Source organism: Diaphorina citri, unplaced genomic scaffold, assembly GCF_000475195.1.
Source record: "Diaphorina citri unplaced genomic scaffold, Diaci psyllid genome assembly version 1.1 scaffold2384, whole genome shotgun sequence".
In the NCBI taxonomy this organism is placed as follows: Eukaryota; Metazoa; Arthropoda; class Insecta; order Hemiptera; family Psyllidae; genus Diaphorina; species Diaphorina citri.
This window is the reverse complement of record NW_007379808.1, coordinates 20,368-37,220: the sequence shown is the minus strand read 5'-3', so window position 1 is coordinate 37,220 and position 16,853 is coordinate 20,368. Positions and strand designations below refer to the sequence as shown.

General features: G+C 37.2%; 2 protein-coding genes and 3 long non-coding RNA genes across 6 annotated transcripts in view; 2 read left to right on the top strand and 3 right to left on the bottom strand.

The window, feature by feature from the left end:
- Positions 1–246: 246 nt before the first annotated feature.
- LOC103518844 (fructose-bisphosphate aldolase-like) lies at positions 247–5,222 on the bottom strand (the record flags this gene model as incomplete). The annotated part of the gene is made up of 3 exons (XM_008483928.2): positions 247–495; positions 3,813–4,003; positions 4,931–5,222. Coding segments are annotated over 3 exons (732 nt in total), but the record flags the coding sequence as incomplete, so codon positions are not given.
- Positions 1,215–2,011, bottom strand: LOC113471405. The gene is made up of 2 exons (XR_003394120.1): positions 1,638–2,011; positions 1,215–1,347 (listed from the first exon to the last, which is right to left on the bottom strand). It is a non-coding gene; the product is annotated as an uncharacterized LOC113471405 (long non-coding RNA).
- Positions 1,870–2,631, top strand: LOC103518843. Its single transcript, XR_001809789.2, has 2 exons — positions 1,870–2,004; positions 2,386–2,631. It is a non-coding gene; the product is annotated as an uncharacterized LOC103518843 (long non-coding RNA).
- Positions 5,223–5,598: 376 nt separating the features above from the next.
- On the bottom strand, positions 5,599–7,086 carry LOC113471406. The gene is made up of 5 exons (XR_003394121.1): positions 6,890–7,086; positions 6,730–6,809; positions 6,400–6,596; positions 6,284–6,323; positions 5,599–6,039 (listed from the first exon to the last, which is right to left on the bottom strand). It is a non-coding gene; the product is annotated as an uncharacterized LOC113471406 (long non-coding RNA).
- Positions 7,087–15,846: 8,760 nt separating this feature from the next.
- The window catches only part of LOC103518841 (hsp70-binding protein 1-like), a 3,331-nt gene continuing 2,324 nt past the window's right edge, over positions 15,847–16,853 (top strand). For both annotated transcript variants that reach the window (XM_026830532.1, XM_017447952.2), the window contains exons 1-2: positions 15,847–16,072; positions 16,221–16,261. In XM_026830532.1, the coding sequence (XP_026686333.1) occupies positions 15,862–16,072; positions 16,221–16,261 (252 nt within the window). In that variant the 5' untranslated portion in view covers positions 15,847–15,861. The remainder of the gene's footprint in view (positions 16,073–16,220; positions 16,262–16,853) is intronic.

The window sequence follows — 16,853 nt, the reverse complement described above, 5'->3', positions numbered from 1 at the left end:
AGGAGGAGGAGGAGGAGAAGGAAGAAGGATGGGTCGAGAAGCGACAAGAATTTGGGGGAAAAAATGAGGAAGAAGGAGGATAAGATAGAGAAGAGGCAAAAGGAGAAGGAGGAAGAGGAGAGAACGGAGAAGAGGGAGAGGGAAAGATGAAGAAGAAGGAGAATGAAGAGGGAGGGATGAAGGAGAAAAAGAAGAGGAGGAGTGGATATGAATAGATCACTTGCACTTACTTTACTGTCGCCTGGGCTATAGATATGTTTCCCTACCTGGTACAGCAGCGGGCACAGTGCGTTGCAGGGCCTGGACTGTCGCCTGGGCTATCTCCTGGGCCGAGTACTTCTTGGGGGAGCTCTGTCCGGCCGTCACCATGTTGGGTTTGAGTAGGGTGCCCTCCAGGTAGACGTGATGGTCGTTGAGGGCCTTGTAGACGGCGGCCAGAACGGTTTCCGTCACCTTCTGGGCGCGTTCTAGATCGTGAGGACCGTCGGGGAGAACCTGGAGAGAGAGAGAGAGGAGAGGTGGAATAGTTAAGGCCCGTTCCCACTTGTCGTGAGTCTCAACCGGTTTTTTTCCGAATGTCCCTGTAGGCAATGTAATTTAAATGAGAGTGTTCCCACTTAAACACGAAAACAGAATAGAAGAAAGCCAGCCGTTCCGAATAAATAATCCGACTCAAAGTGAAATAAAAGATATCCTGTGTGAATTTGCAAATTTTCAATCCATTCTGGATTTTTTCCCTTTTTTACTTTCCTTATCCTATAGGAAGGAAAGTAATGTAATCGGGTCAAATTTTCGATGGTCAGAGTTGATAATTTCCTGTAACCAAGGGCCAAAAGTTCGGCCTCAAAAACAAAGCAACTCGCAATATATGACTTTTCAGCCAGCATACTGAATAACGTATAACGCCTACCTTAAGACGGCGGCCAGAACGGTTTCCGTCACCTTCTGGGCGCGTTCTAGATCGTGAGGACCGTCGGGGAGAACCTGGAGAGAGAGAGAGAGAGAGGAGAGGTGGAATAGTTAAGGCCCGTTCTCACTTGTCGTGAGTCTCATCCGGTTTTTTTCCAAATGTCCCTGTAGGCAATGTAATTTAAATGAGAGTGTTCCCACTACACACGAAAACAGGATAGGAGAAAGCCAGCCGTTTCGAGAAAGAACATTATCCGTTCAGGATACAATACGCCCCGGGCGGGATTTGAACCCGCGGCCTAGCGTCTGGGATGTCCCATAAAATAAACAAAGTTGATAATTTCCGGTAACCAAGGGCCAAAAGTTCGGCCTCAAAAACAAAGCAACTCGCAATATATGACTTTTCAGCCAGCATACTGAATAACGTATAACGCCTACCTTTTCCAATTATAATAATTTATTTATTTTTATTATCTTCTTTTTTTTGCACAAATTTTACCGAAATGTAAACAATTAATTCACCATGGGTTACATGGGTATGGAATTGAAGCTAAATAATAAGTGGGTTGTTGGTGAAATCTTGGGTTGTTGTTGGTAAAAAAGAAATAAGAAAAGAAAAAAAAAATCTTCTGAATTCTAGCTCAGATTAAACAATCGTGTATTCTTTTTAACTGTTCACAACCCAGGCTGACTCACTTGATCTTTTAGATCAGACACTTGGCGCCTACCTTAAAAAAAGACCTATAAATCCTATCCTTACAACTTACAAACATAAATAACAAATAGTGTTGAAGAAAAAAGCTAGTATTTTAAATACCTTTACATTAAATACTTTAAGAAAACGACCGAATGGTCATTTTCTGATAATCGCTCAAAACGTAAATTATACCATATTAAATTCTCCATTTTTGTTGTCTTCTATAAATTCTATAATTTTTTGCTGTTGTTTAGAGTACATTGTTGTTTTTGTCTAGTATCTTCTCGTATTAGAGATTTTGCATCCATCAAAAGATGTATTACAGTATTATTTTTGATCTTTTTTAGTACATTGTTTTTGTTTGGTACTTTCTAGTAATGTTTTTGATCTTGTTTAGGGTACATTGTTCTTTATAAATTCTATTCTATTCTATTTTTTTTTTTTTTTTCTGTTGTTTAGAGTACATTGTTGTTTTTGTTTAGTATCTTCTCGTATTAAGATTTTGCATCCATCAAAAGATGTATTACAGTACAGTATTATTTTTGATCTTTTTTAGTACTTTGTTTTTGTTTGGTACTTTTTATAAATTTTTTTTTTTTTTTTTTTTTTCTTTTTTTTTGTTGTTGTTTAGAGTACATTGTTGTTTTTGTTTAGTATCTTCTCGTATTAGAGATTTTGCATCCATCAAAAGATGTAGGTATTACAGTATTATTTTTGATCTTTTTTAGTACATTATTTTTGTTTGGTACTTTCTAGTAATGTTTTTGATCTTGTTTAAGGTACATTGTTTTTGTTTAGTATATTCTGGTATTGTTTTAGATCTTATTTAGTAAATTGTTTTAGTTTCTTCTGGTATTATTTTTGATCTAGATCTTTTCTACTGGTAGGGTTTTGGCTTGTGAAGGGTTGGGTACCTGATGGAGGTATCTAGTAGGCGTGGTTCTGTACGAACAGAGAGCTGTCCCCTGCCGCACCGACAGCACTACCGGCAACATATTTGCCCAGAGCCGCGTCACCGTTGGCCTGAGAAAGAAGAGAGAGGGTAGTAATAAAATCAAATAGAATTAATAGAATATACCAGAGGTGGGCCACTAACCTTACCTTCGGGAGCCACAATCCTATAAAGCCGATTCTGGGCGAGCCACGCCACAGGCGAAAATTTTGGTCGGAGTGAGTTCTTCAGTTGAAAAACACTAAGTTCGCTGCTCACTTACCTTACACATGAAACCTTTTTTAACCCCTCATTTTTTTTCTGTTAAATTGTCAAAACAACATTTTATCAATAAAGACAAAGAGGTACTCTATTACACTGATAGCACAATGGACAGATACAACTTGTTCTAAGCATCTATCTATGCTGACAGTCTAATAAAGCACTACTAATTAATAGAATATACCAGAGGTGGCCACTAACCTTACCTTCGGGAGCCACAATCCCATAAAGCCGATTCTGGGCGAGCCACGCCGCAGGCGAAAATTTTGGTCGGAGTGAGTTCTTCAGTTCAATGAAAAACAGTAAGTTCGCTGCTCACTCACCTTACACATGAAACCTTTTTTTAACCCCTCATTTTTTTTCTGATAAATTGTAAACAAAATTATATCAATAAAGACAAAGAGGTACTCTATTACACTGATAGCACAATGGACAGATACAACTTGTTCTAAGCATCTATCTATTCTGACAGTCTAATAAAGCACTACTTATAAAACTGATCTTAGGTCCGGGACCACACTAAAGCTTAAACAATCTATCTTAAGCTTGGATTTATTTTGTGATTGACTTGAGTGGTCCCCGCCCTTAGTGTAAGAAAACAATTAAAAGCAAATAAGACTATATAAAAGATATTAACAGGGTCACCTTCTGGGCGCGTTCTAGATCGTGAGGACCGTCGGGGAGAACCTGGAGAGAGAGAGAGAGAGGAGAGAGGTGGAATAGTTAAGGCCCGTTCTCACTTGTCGTGAGTCTCATCCGATTTTTTTTCGGAATGTCCCTGTAGGCAATGTAATTTAAATGAGAGTGTTCCCACTTAAACACTTATCGTCCCGAAATCGAAGAGAGAAGGAAGACAGGATAGGAGAAAGCCAGCCGTTCCGAGACAGAACATTATCCGTTCAGGATACAATACGCCCCGGCCGGGATTCGAAACCGCGGCCTAGCACTTACAAGACAGACGTGCTACCAACTAAGCTAACTAGGCTGTCTTACCTCAGGTTCTACAATGGGCACAATTCTATTAGCCTGACAGATGGACGCGTAACGTGCCAGTACGTTAGCATTCTCCAGGATGGCCTGGTAGGAGGGTGTGTTCACATTGATCTTGAGTACGCACCGCCACTTGGCGAAGTGACAGCCGTCCTTCTTGTACTGAGCGCAACGGGCGCCCAAATCGTCCAGACCTGTGGGAGGGAGCACAATGAGTACGGAACGGAGTTGATTTTCGAGAAATAAAACAAATTCCGCTCGGTTGTATTTTCCTTTGGTAAACTGAGATGATTTCCCTTCTTCTCACGTTTATTTCCCTTCTTAAAAAGGAAAATAAGGGAATTAGGTCAATCACTAAGTGGCGTGGTAGCGCCTTTATAATTGGAAATCCAAAATGACGCATTTCTAACCGTCGAACATCAAGGGTTGGTTACAACATTTTGAAGAGGGAAAATCGTTTGTTTTCACCAGGCAAACACAGCTAGCCTATTCTATTTTAAGCTTGGTTTCACCCAGGGAACGAGAAATAAAACAAATTCCGCTCGGTTGTATTTTCCTTTGGGAAACTGAGACGATTTCCCTTCTTCTCACGTTTATTTCCCTTCTTTTAAAGGAAAATAAGGGAATTAGGTCAATCACCAAGTGGCGTGGTAGCGCCTTTAGAATTGGAAATCTAAAATGACGCATTTCTAACCGTCGAACATCAAGGGTTGGGGGTTGGTTACAACATTTTGAAGAGGGGAAAATCGTTTGTTTTCACCAGGCAAACACAGCTAGCCTATTCTATTTGAAGCTTGGTTTCACCTAGGGAAGTTTTTATTTATGTCGGCGATATATCGGGGAAAAATATATCGATATATATAGGTTCTCGATACATCGCAACATCTCTAGTTTCACCCCTGGATATCAAAAGCTTGCTCACGATCTATCCATTAAAAGCTGAAGTCCTTTTTCAGCCCGTCCTTCCTTTATTATTACGATAGTAATAAAAACAAGCTGGGCCCGTCCCTCCGGGAATTTTTTTAGCCCCTAGTTTATTCGATCGTGGTTAGAGAAAATCAGTACCTATGTACATATTGTACATACCTACCTAATCAGGCACTTTAACAGACGGTCCTTACCTTGTGTGGTGCACTCATCCTCAGAGCCCATTAGGGGTACGACACCCTTGTCGACCTTGATGCCGGGAATGATGCCCCTCTGTTTGAGCAGCTCCACGAAGGGAGTGCCATCGTCCGCCTTCTGGTAGAGGGTCTCGTGGAAGAGGATGACCCCGGAGATGTTGTCCCCGATGACCTTGTCGGAGGTGAACAGGAGCTGTGGAGGTGGAAAACAGTGGAGGTGAATAGGGTGGAGATGAAAGGTGTACAAATCAGTAGTGAGACCGGCAATGATGAATGGGGTGACAATAAATTAAGTAAAGACCCGTTCCCACTTGTCGTGAGTTTCATCCGATTTTTTTCCGAATGTCCTGTAGGTAATGTAATTTAAATGAGAGTGTTCCCACTTCACACGACACGATTTTTTTCCGAATGTCCTGTAGGTAATGTAATTTAAATGAGAGTGTTCCCACTACATACGACACGATTTTTTTCCGAATGTCCTGTAGGCAATGTATGTCCTGTAGGTAATGTAATTGAAATAAGAGTGGTCTCACTACACCCACGTTTTTTTTTTTTTTAATGGGCCTTAAGAGTATAAATAGAAATTATCCTAGGCAATTGAAGAGTAGAGATTGGCCTAGGCAATCTTCTCCTTCTTCTTTTCCCGTGTTCGAACGAGGTCGGCGTTTTTTTTTTTTTTTTTTTTTACTTTCCTCATCCTGTAAAAAGGAAAGTATTGTATTCGCCAAAAATTTATGAAGGAAAATTCCTCAGTAAAAACAATCCGAAGTAGAATTAACCCAAAGTTTCCTACCCATCCAAATATCACACATGTAAAATCCCAAGCAGCATAGCATTCAAAAACTTCGAGACCAACCAAGGTAACTGTAGAGATGTGGCAGGCAAAATAGGATAGTCAACTGACATTTTAATATAAAACCCTATCTAATAACATGGTTTATATGACTATTAATATTTTAATGTTCAATAAAAACTGACAAAATATAGCTAAATTCATATAACTACTTAGTCCTAACGGGAAAATAAAATGCGTTAAAAACAAAAATATGAAATGACATGAATAAAGTTCCTAGGTTAATAGATTAGCAACTAAGGAAATTATCTACCTATGTTGGGTCGGCCATGCCTTTTCCACAAGTTTGGCCATGCCTCGGGATGAACTAGCGGGATTCCGGAGCGAAGCGACGGAATTCAGCTAGTGTTCAATAAAAACTGACAAAATATAGCTAAATTCATATAACTACCTAGTCCTAACGGGAAAATAAAATGCGTTAAAAACAAAAATATGAAATGACATGACATGAATAAAGTTCCTAGGTTAATAGATTAGCAACTAAGGAAATTATCTACCTATGTTGGGGAATACATTTAAAAAATAATCCAACTAAATCTAATGAAAGGGGTTGCTTTTGGGAAAACGCATAGGAATTTCTTCATCAGTTCTTTTCTAGTTCTATTAACATCACTTAATGAAAGGGGTTGCTTTTGGGAAAACGCATAGGAATTTCTTCATCAGTTCTTTTCTAGTTCTATTAACATCACTTAAAAAAAAAAAAACACTTACATTCCTACCAAGAAGACTTGAGCAAGTAAGGACTTTTCAAATCCCTACTTCATTAGATTGTGAGTTAGTTGGGTCAACTAACAGTGTTCAACACATTACCTATCTACATCTTACTCCTATCTATTAAACTCGATATTTCACTGTAATTTCTGACAAACAAAATGGGACAAAGTAAACGCCTACACGAAAGATTCTGGTAGAATATAAATACGTATAGTGTTCAACACATTACCTATCTACATCTTACTCCTATCTATTAAACTCGATATTTCACTGTAATTTCTGACAAACAAAATGGGACAAACTAAACACCTACACGAAAGATTCTGGTAGAATATAAATACGTATTTTCACTGTAATTTCTGACAAACAAAATGGGACAAACTAAACACCTACACGAAAGATTCTGGTAGAATATAAATACGTATAAAAAAAAATCTCACATTCAAAACTTTCACATATAAAATCTTTACATGACTGACTTTTTCCTTTAAACAGTTCCACGAAACCTATCCAATTTTCCAGGAAAGCATACAAAAATAAAGTGAAAACATAAAAAATAAATTCTGACAGCTATCTTTAATTATATCGAAGGATAGGCATAGCACTGTATGTCATTCAAAGTGGATATAGTTAGTATGGTAGGTGGGAATGTACAAGTACATATGGAGGGGATAGGAAGGTATCATTCAAAGTGGGGTAGTTTTGATAGAGGGAACTGTAACTGTTAAGGTCTAACCATCTCGATTGAGTTCTTTGCGTTCCAAAAAAGACGAGAGAAGGAAGACGAGATAGGAGAAAGCCAGTCGTTTCGAGAACGAACTTTATCCGTTAAGAATAAAATCCGCCCCTTAAGGATAGAATCGAACCCGCTACCTAAAGCCTACAAGGCAGACGCGCTACCAACCAAGCTAACTAGGCTGGCTGTCCTTTAGTTCGTTAAACATTTTCAGCATAATTAATTTTGGTGAACCCTGTATCAACCACCTCAGGACAAAAATTCAGAAGTTAGACTAATATTTAACATGAAACATGGAAGATTCCACCGACTCTCAATTTTCCCCTAGGGATTAGTATGTAGTAGGTAGGTATTTGTTTTCCATACAATCCAATGGTTAGAACTTTGGAACTAAACACCTAATTGAACCATTAAGTAAACAGAGTTCTATAAAGATAAATAAGTAGGTAGAAACAATAATAATTGTTCTAATAATAATCATGATATTGTGAATGGAATTTTCCCATCTAATAATATTGACTGGTGGTTCAGTGAACTGAATATGAAGAACATACTCAGAAAAAAGGCCCCCTGTGGGGTTGGTCGCCAAAGACCTAATAGGGGGACAAAATCTAGTGAGAATATTTCCTTTATGTGTTGAACATGTCTACCAAATTTCATCTAAATCGGACAAACCACTCGAGAGTTTCACCGCCGTATGTACATATGATATGAAGTCTAAAGATAAACTTTAGTTTAACTTGAAATGAAAATCTTGCCAAATTTCATGAAATCTAGCCAGTTATCTCAAGAAATGACATGAAATTGGCAACATTGTTCGTCTTAAGTTAAACTAAAGTTTAACTTTGGCTTTCATACATACGACGGTCAGTGAATCAACAAATAAAGGAAAATCACTCGTTATTTTAGACCCGATTGCGCCTTCGGGGGCCTTATAAGGGACCCCTTTTCTAAGTGGGTTCTACACTTCACTGAACCACTAGGTACTTTGATAATGTGTCAATTTTATTTATTCACAATTTGTACACCTCTACACTTCACTGAACCACTAGGTACTTTGATTATGTGTCAAATTTGTACATCTCTCCAAATCGTTCTGCCACTCCCAACGTCCCTCTCAAATTAAAACTCGATAAAAGTGCATCACTAAATTTCGAGTTTTTACTTTCTTGTTCCAGACAGAAATAAAGGGAAAAATACACCACAAAGCAACAAAAAGTTCAAGTTGATTCAAGCCAAATAATGAGGGTTTCGTACACCAGAAAACAACAAAAAGTTCAAGTTGATTCAAACCAAATAATGAGGGTTTTGTTTTGGTTTGGTTTGGTTCCAAAAGGGTAAGACTTTTGGTTTGGTTTGTTCAGAAGGGCCTTTTGAAACAGAACACAACTGCAAAAGAATCTAATGAAGATCATGTTAAAAACGACTCTATCAATTCAGAGACGATAACAAAGCAACAGCATCAATCCAATTGATAACAAAACAACATCACATGACAAGAATTCATGACATCAATATTTATGACCTCAAGAATTTTAGTCTCAATATTTTTTTTAATTTTTATAGTTTTTTCTGAGATAATAAAAAAAAATCATGAGAATCACCAATTGTCCCGGGTCATGTTAGGTTATGACCTCTTCCATAAACTAAATTGTATAGCTATAGTTGATATTCGAGTCGAACTTCAAATTGACGATTAGAATTCGACATTCATAAAGATTTTATTTTTATTTTTTAAGAATAAAATCTAAAAATAAAACATGGATTTTCTTTTTGGCAAAAAATAAAAAAAAGATGTATCCAACCATCAGTATATCGAAGGGGGAGAAAGAAATTGCGATTTGTTTCATTTTCAGAAAACAACGTCAAACAAGGGTGATTGGGTACAGAAGCCAAAAGTATCGAAAACGAATCAAAAGGAAGAAAAGAAATCGCCTCATTCCTACATGTATGAGTTTGCATAATGAACTCTCAAGAGTAGTTTGAAAGCACTTAATTCACATCGAAAACACATACCAAACCCAACACATGACAATATTGCACAATATTTGAACTTCTGCAAATACATATCACATCGCCAAGTCATATTCGCACATATATTATATACCTACATAATATTGAACATCCAAATCATATATTCGCGTAACGCTTGCAAATATTACGTCATATGGATGAACGATGCAGCATAGCAGAGTTCATAAAGGTAACTTATTGATGCGCTGCCAAAAAAAAACTGAGGCTAACAGACGAATTATTAATTGATGTGATGTTTTATTGTTTCTTGCCGATGTTTTACTGTCGATAAGATATGATAATTCAGACGAATGTTTCAAAAAACAATGTCATTATTATGAAGATGATTGATTAGTCATAGGATCAGATCAAAGATTGGTTTTCCTTTTTCTAGAAAAATTATAAGAAAAGGGAACGAAGAATAAGGAGGGGGTAGGAAGAGAAGGAGGAGGAAAATAAGGAAAAGAAAAAGAACAGCCCCCAGCTGGTTTCGAACCCCCGAATTGCTAAACCACGACCTTCACCAACGAAACTCCACCCGAGACCATGTAAGGAAACACAAACATGGTGCCTATCTGACACGAAAAAATGCTCTGCACAACATATAAAATCTTTACATGACTGACTTTTTCCTTTAAACAGTTCCACGAAACCTATCCAATTTTCCAGGAAAGCATACAAAAATAAAATGAAAACATAAAAAATAAATTCTGACAGCTATCTTTAATTATATCGAAGACCCAACACATGACAATATTGCACAATATTTGAACTTCTGCAAATACATATCACATCGCCAAGTCATATTCGCACATATCTTATATACCTACATAATATTGAACATCCAAGTCATATATTCGCGTAACGCTTGCAAATATTACGTCATATGGATGAACGATGCAGCATACCAGAGTTCATAAAGGTAACTTATTGATGCGCTGCCAAAAAAAACTGAGGCTAACAGACGAATTATTGATGTGATGTTTTATTGTTTCTTGCCGATGTTTTACTGTCGATAAGATATGACTTTACTGTATGGCTTCATTTTACAAAGTACAGAAAATGGCCTTTCTCTTACAGACCTATAGAGTGAATAAGTGAGTGAGTGAGTGAGTTAGAAAAAAGAACTACTCATTTCAGCGGACTAGTGAGTCAATAAGTCAGATCTTGAAACAATTCACTCTTCAACTCCCTGTATGTATAGGGAGTTAGAATCTGACTCATTGACTGAGTAGTTCACTAAAAAGAGTGTGGTTCTTTTTTCTATCTCGGTCACTCTTTAGTACAGAGTAAAGAGTTACTAAAGAGTCTTTACACATCTTCACTAAAAACTTGAAAATAAAGAAGAAAAAGGTCCACAAGGTGAACTGTGAAAAATCAACAAGGGGGGACGAGTTTCAAAAGAAACCTACAATCCAGTTCGGATGAATGGCGAAATATCCCGTGCCTTGTCACTAGCAAATCTTGCACAATACTAACAAATAACAAATCCAACACAAACCTCAAACCTCTATTTTATCATATCAGCAATAAGACCATCAGCAAAAAATAAGCAAGAATCAATTGAGAAATCGACCGACGAGAATTTAGCAAGATTTGTTCATTTGTAGGAAACGTTCTCTAACTCAGACCTCGATTCATATTCTGTAATTCAGACCTCGATTCATATTCTCTAATTCAGACCTCGATTCATATTCTGTAATTCACACCTCGATTCATATTCTGTAATTCAGACCTCGATTCATATTCTGTAATTCAGACCTCGATTCATATTCTGTAATTCAGACCTCGATTCATATTCTCTAATTCAGACCTCGATTCATATTCTCTAATTCAGACCTCGATTCATATTCTGTAATTCAGACCTCGATTCATATTCTCTAATTCAGACCTCGATGCATACGAGTGAATCTCTATAGGAAGGCCCTTGAAGACAGTGAATCTCTTTTGGTTTCTACAGTGGTGCAGTGCTTAGCACGGTGGACTTTGAATCTGGAGGTTCGTGGTTCGAGTCCAAGTCAAGTCATAATATTTAAGCGTAGTACCTATATTAAGGGGGGAACGACATTTGTGACAAGCATTTATGTTTAACATGATTAAAATTCCGCCTCCCCCCTTTCCTTTTTTTTTAGGTTAGATAGATAGAGGAATCTGTAACAAAAGAGTTCTATTCGTCCCGAAATCGAAGAGACAAGGAAGACAGGATAGGAGAAAACCAGCCGTTCTGAACGAGACCCTATCTGTTAAGGATAAAGTTCGCCCCGGACGGGAATCGAACCCGCCACCTAGCACTTACAAGGCAAGCGCGCTACCTTTCTAGCTAACTAGGCTGCTGGTCCACCATCTCTAAAAACTAGACCACGAGACAACGACCTCTGAACTTTATCGGGCGAACTAACCTATACCCTGAACTAATCGTATGATCAGCTGACACTAATAGTATTGGTCAAACCGGTTTCTAATCGGGCTAAAACACCAGCTGGCAAACTTCCCAGAGACCACAGCTGACTATAGTGACCATCAGGTGATATAGACCATTATAGTCATGATGATCAACAATCACACGTTTTCCAGTTCCAAGATCATATTGATATACCACGTTCCCCATCCGTGGCACAAGCTCTGCTTATACGGATGGGTATACCATTTATAAAAATTAAGTTTGTTCTGAGCGTTATATTGAACAAATAATAAATGGAAAATAGTGACCATCAGGTGATATAGACCATTATAGTCATGATGATCAACAATCACACGTTTTCCAGTTCCAAGATCATATTGATATACCAATAAGTTCCCCATCCATGGCACAAGCTCTGCTTATACGGATGGGTATACCGTTTATAAAAATTAAGTATGTTCTGAGAGTTATATTGAACAAATAATAAATGGAAACTTAATTTAAAAAAAAAAAAAAGTTTCCTCTATTATAATAATATTTTGATCAATTGAGTGTCTTTATTTCATTTTTAACAGACAAAAATTTCAAACCTGTTTATTGTCTGGGTTCGAAATTCGAATCCCGTATGTGATAAATGATAAGAGATAACACCCAAACTCACACATACACACGAAATTGATCAATCCAAATTGTGTTTACCTGTTTACGTTAGGTGCTAAGTACCCTCGTGATAAAACAGATAAGATAAGACGAACAGTAGGTTATTCGGATGCCTGACGACCTAACGTACAAATCGGTTACCATGGAAACGTTATCAGTACATACAGGGTGACTGGGTCGTTATCAGTGCATACTGGGTCACTAGGTCAATCGTCTCAGCTTTAAATTTTGTCTGCAAATTCTCTAATTCAGACCTCGATGCATACGAGTGAATCTCTATAGGAAGGCCCTTGAAGACAGTGAATCTCTTTTGGTTTCTACAGCTAACTAGGCTGCTGGTCCACCCTCTCTAAAAACTAGACCACGAGACAACGAACCTCTGAACTTTATCGGGCGAACTAACCTATACCCCGAACTAATCGTATGATCAGCTGACACTAATAGTAGTGGTCAAACCGGTTTCTAATCGGGCTAAAACACCAGCTGGCAAACTTCCCAGAGACCACAGCTGACTATAGTGACCATCAGGTGATATAGACCATTATAGTCATGATGATCAACAATCACACCTTTTCCAGTTCCAAGATCATATTGATATACCAAGTTCCCCATCCGTGGCACAAGCTCTGCTTATACGGATGGGTATACCGTTTATAAAAATTAAGTTTCTTCTGAGAGTTATATTGAACAAATAATAAATGGAAACTTAATTTTAAAAAAAGTTTCCTCTATTAAAATAATATTTTGATCAATTGAGTGTCCTTATTTCATTTTTAAGAGACAGAAATTCCAAACCTGTTTGTTGTCTGGGTTCGAAATTCGAATCCCGTATGTAATAAATGATAAGAGATAACACCCAAACTCACACATACACACGAATTCGATCAATCCAAATTGTGTTTACCTGTTTACGTTAGGGGCTAAGTACCCTCGTGATAAAACAGATAAGATAAGACGAACAGTAGGTTATTCGGATGCCTGACGACCTAACGTACAGATCGGTTACCATGGAAACGTTATCAGTACATACAGGGTGACTGGGTCGTTATCAGTGCATACTGGGTCACTGGGTCAATCGTCTCAGCTTTAAATTTTGTCTGAAATTTAATTTGCTATCTATTGTACTATGTTGTTAAACCCATAAAATACACGAGACCTTGTTTAGACTGCTGGGGTAAAGGGACTTTTTAGTCTCATTCGAGCAGAATAAACAAGGTATATTCTATTCTATGCATCGTGAACCATGAGCCAACCTCAGTGGTGTAGTGGTTAGCACGGTGGACTTTGAATCTGAAGGTTGGTGGTTTGAGTCCAAGTAACTTTCTCTTAAGTGTCAGGGTTCTCCTGAAGGAGCTCTTCCACCCAGCCACTCGGTTATTTGTGATAACCTATTATAGTTATCTATAAGCCTAGTTTTAGAAAGAAATCCAATTCTCAAGTTGTCCAAAATCACATCTCGATTCCCGTCAAAAAAAAAAAAAAAAAAAAAAAAAAAAACCAATTTCAAAATTTTCCAAAAAACCATCCCATTTCCCCAAAAAAAAAAAAAAAAAAAAAAAAAACAAGAGGTACACTAAAATTTTGAGAACAGTAAAAAAAATGCCTACTTAATTGAACAATATTTTAAAAGAAATCAATTTCAAAGGAAGTAAAAAGGCAAAAATGGTAAATCGAAAAACATCAGAGGGGTGTTCGTATAGGAAAGTAAAGAAGAAGAACTTAAGTATTACCAACTACTAAAAAATAGGAATTAGTGAAGACTTAAGGCATAAATGTTCGTATAGGAAAGTAAAGAAGAAGAACTTAAGTATTACCAACTACTAAAAAATAGGAATTAGTGAAGACTTAAGGCATAAATATAATAAGAGATTAATAAAAATACAAACTTCTACAGGGTGATTTATATGTCACGATGCTTTCTAAAGGAACAGTGTGTGTGGAAAATTTTACAACAGTTCTCGTATGTCAAACTATAAAAGAATTAACATCTTGGACCCTATTTAATATTACCTTTATTTTTCATTATTTATTTATTTATTTTTATTCATTTATTTATTTATTGACAGGGCAGCAGTGAGAGCACGTTGAATACATTCCATGGATTTCCTTTCAACGCAACGTTGCGCGTGGTTGGTATCCGAATGGGTGACTATCTGGGCAATAGCCTACTGCTGGCTTTTCCTGGCCCCCACTCAGACTGTGTGAGGAGGGGGTTTGTCCAATTTTGCTTAAATTTGGTAGACATGTTCAACAAATAAAGGAAAATCACTCGTTATTTTAGACCCGATTGCGCCTTCGGGGGGCCTTGTAAGGGACCCCTTTTCTAAGTGGGTTCTACACTTCGGTTCTACACTTCACTGAACCACTAGGTACTTTGATAATGTGTCAATTTTATTTATCCACAATTTGTACACCTCTCCAAATCTTTCTGCCACTCCCAACGTCCCTCTCAAATTAAAACTCGATAAAAGTGCATCACTAAATTTCGAGTTTTTACTTTCTTGTTCCAGACAGAAATAAAGGGAAAAATACACCAGAAAACAACAAAAAGTTCAAGTTGATTCAAACCAAATAATGAGGGTTTTGTTTTGGTTTGGTTTGGTTCCAAAAGGGTAAGACTTTTGGTTTGGTTTGTTCAGAAGGGCCTTTTAAAAATGAATTCAGATTGTACAAGTTGCGGAAAAAAAATCAAAAATTCGAATTTCCCGCCAACTTTACACGCAAAAAGTCCGACGATGACCTACGATGGCCCTGTTCATAACCACGGCCTGAGACTTTCTATTATTTTCCGCCATCTTTACTTTTTATTTTTCATCTCAATGTAAACGCAAAAGTTATCACGAAAATGAAATGTAAACAAAACAAAGGAGAGGAGAATCGAGAAACAAAAAGAAAAGGAAAGGTGAAACTGTTTCGGTTTTCGTTCGGTTTTCGATCCCGTGCTAAATCTAAAAACATGATGTAAACAAGATGGCGCCAACATGGGTTGCGTTATGGGGGGATTCGATGCGAAATCTCCCTACTTTCTATGTAGGTTTTCAACTTGAACTGGGGTTTTCTTTTATTGTTCAAAAAAGTTCAATTTAACTTTGGTCTCAAAAGAAGCTTCTTCCAACTTTTTAATACCAAAAAATTAAATTTCAAAATGAAGAATCTTTTGAAGAGTTCAGATTAGCCAACAGCTGATTGTCCTCGATTTGAAAAGGTCAATCAAGGTCATTTGCAAAAAAATGATAAAGGCAGCGCGCTCTATTGTTGAAGTTGGGAAAACACATTATCAAGCCGCGTTTACACGATTGAGACATTCGAGACGCCAAATTGTTAATTGCCAAAGAAAACGTAGGTAGGTATGTAGGTAGATGGAAATTTGGAAAATGGAAATGGGAAAATGGGGTTTCTTTTTCGGTGATTTTTATGAGACTCTTCTTATTTTTTGGGAGTTTTTAAAATATCAAAACGATAACGATTTTCCAGACTTTACTTTCTATTATTTTCCGCCATCTTTACTTTCTATTTTTCATCTCAATGTAAACGCAAAAGTTATCACGAAAATGAAATGTAAACAAAACAAAGGAGAGGAGAGTGGAGAGGAGAATCGAGAAACAAAAAGAAAAGGAAAGGTGAAACTGCTCAAGACTTTTCTGGAAGACAAGGATCATAAGGATTTATTAACCAACATTAAAATAACCACAGCTTCCATTGTTGATTCACAAATCTCAGAAGCATCCACAAGTACCACTGGAGACACCTATCAAAATCCCTTGACAACGGTGAAACTGCTCAAGATTTTTCTGGAAGACAAGGATCATAAGGATTTATTAACCAACATTAAAATAACCACAGCTTCCATTGTTGATAAATCTCAGAAGCATCCACACGTACCACTGGAGACACCTATCAAAATCCCTTGTGACAACTACCATGTCTGGTAACTCAGAAGACAATCAAGAGGTAAGTTTCCAGATTTCAGAACTTCATGCTCAGATAGATACTTTATACTTCTCTGCCAATTTTGGTTCATATGTTTACTAGTTCACTATAACACCCTACTTACCCATTGCATAGTTCTTGATTTTATAAATTCATAGGCAGCATGGATACCTTGTACCTTCACATGTTTTTGAAAGTATGATGAAAGAGTGACTCATTCCATGTACATAGCTTTGAATTTGACACAAATACAGTGTCTCCACTCTTAGTGATTTTTCACTAAATTTAGTGAATTCTTGGCAAATCTAGTGATTTAGTGATTTGAGGCCAAAATCTAGTGATTTTTGAAAGAAATGTAAGTTCATTGCAAAATTGCCCCTAAAGCTGAAAAAATGGACCATTTTTTCTCAAAAACCTACAAATTTGCCCCTTCAAATTAGTCACGTATGCAATTTGCACTGCTTTAAATTTAGGCCCGGTTTGAGTATGTAAAAAAAGTGAATTTTTCACCAAAAATTCGCGATTTTTCGTCAAATCCGTACGTGGAGGAAAACTTTAAAAAAAAAAAAAAAAAAAAAAAAAAAAAGGGTCAAAAATTTTTTTCCCACACCTT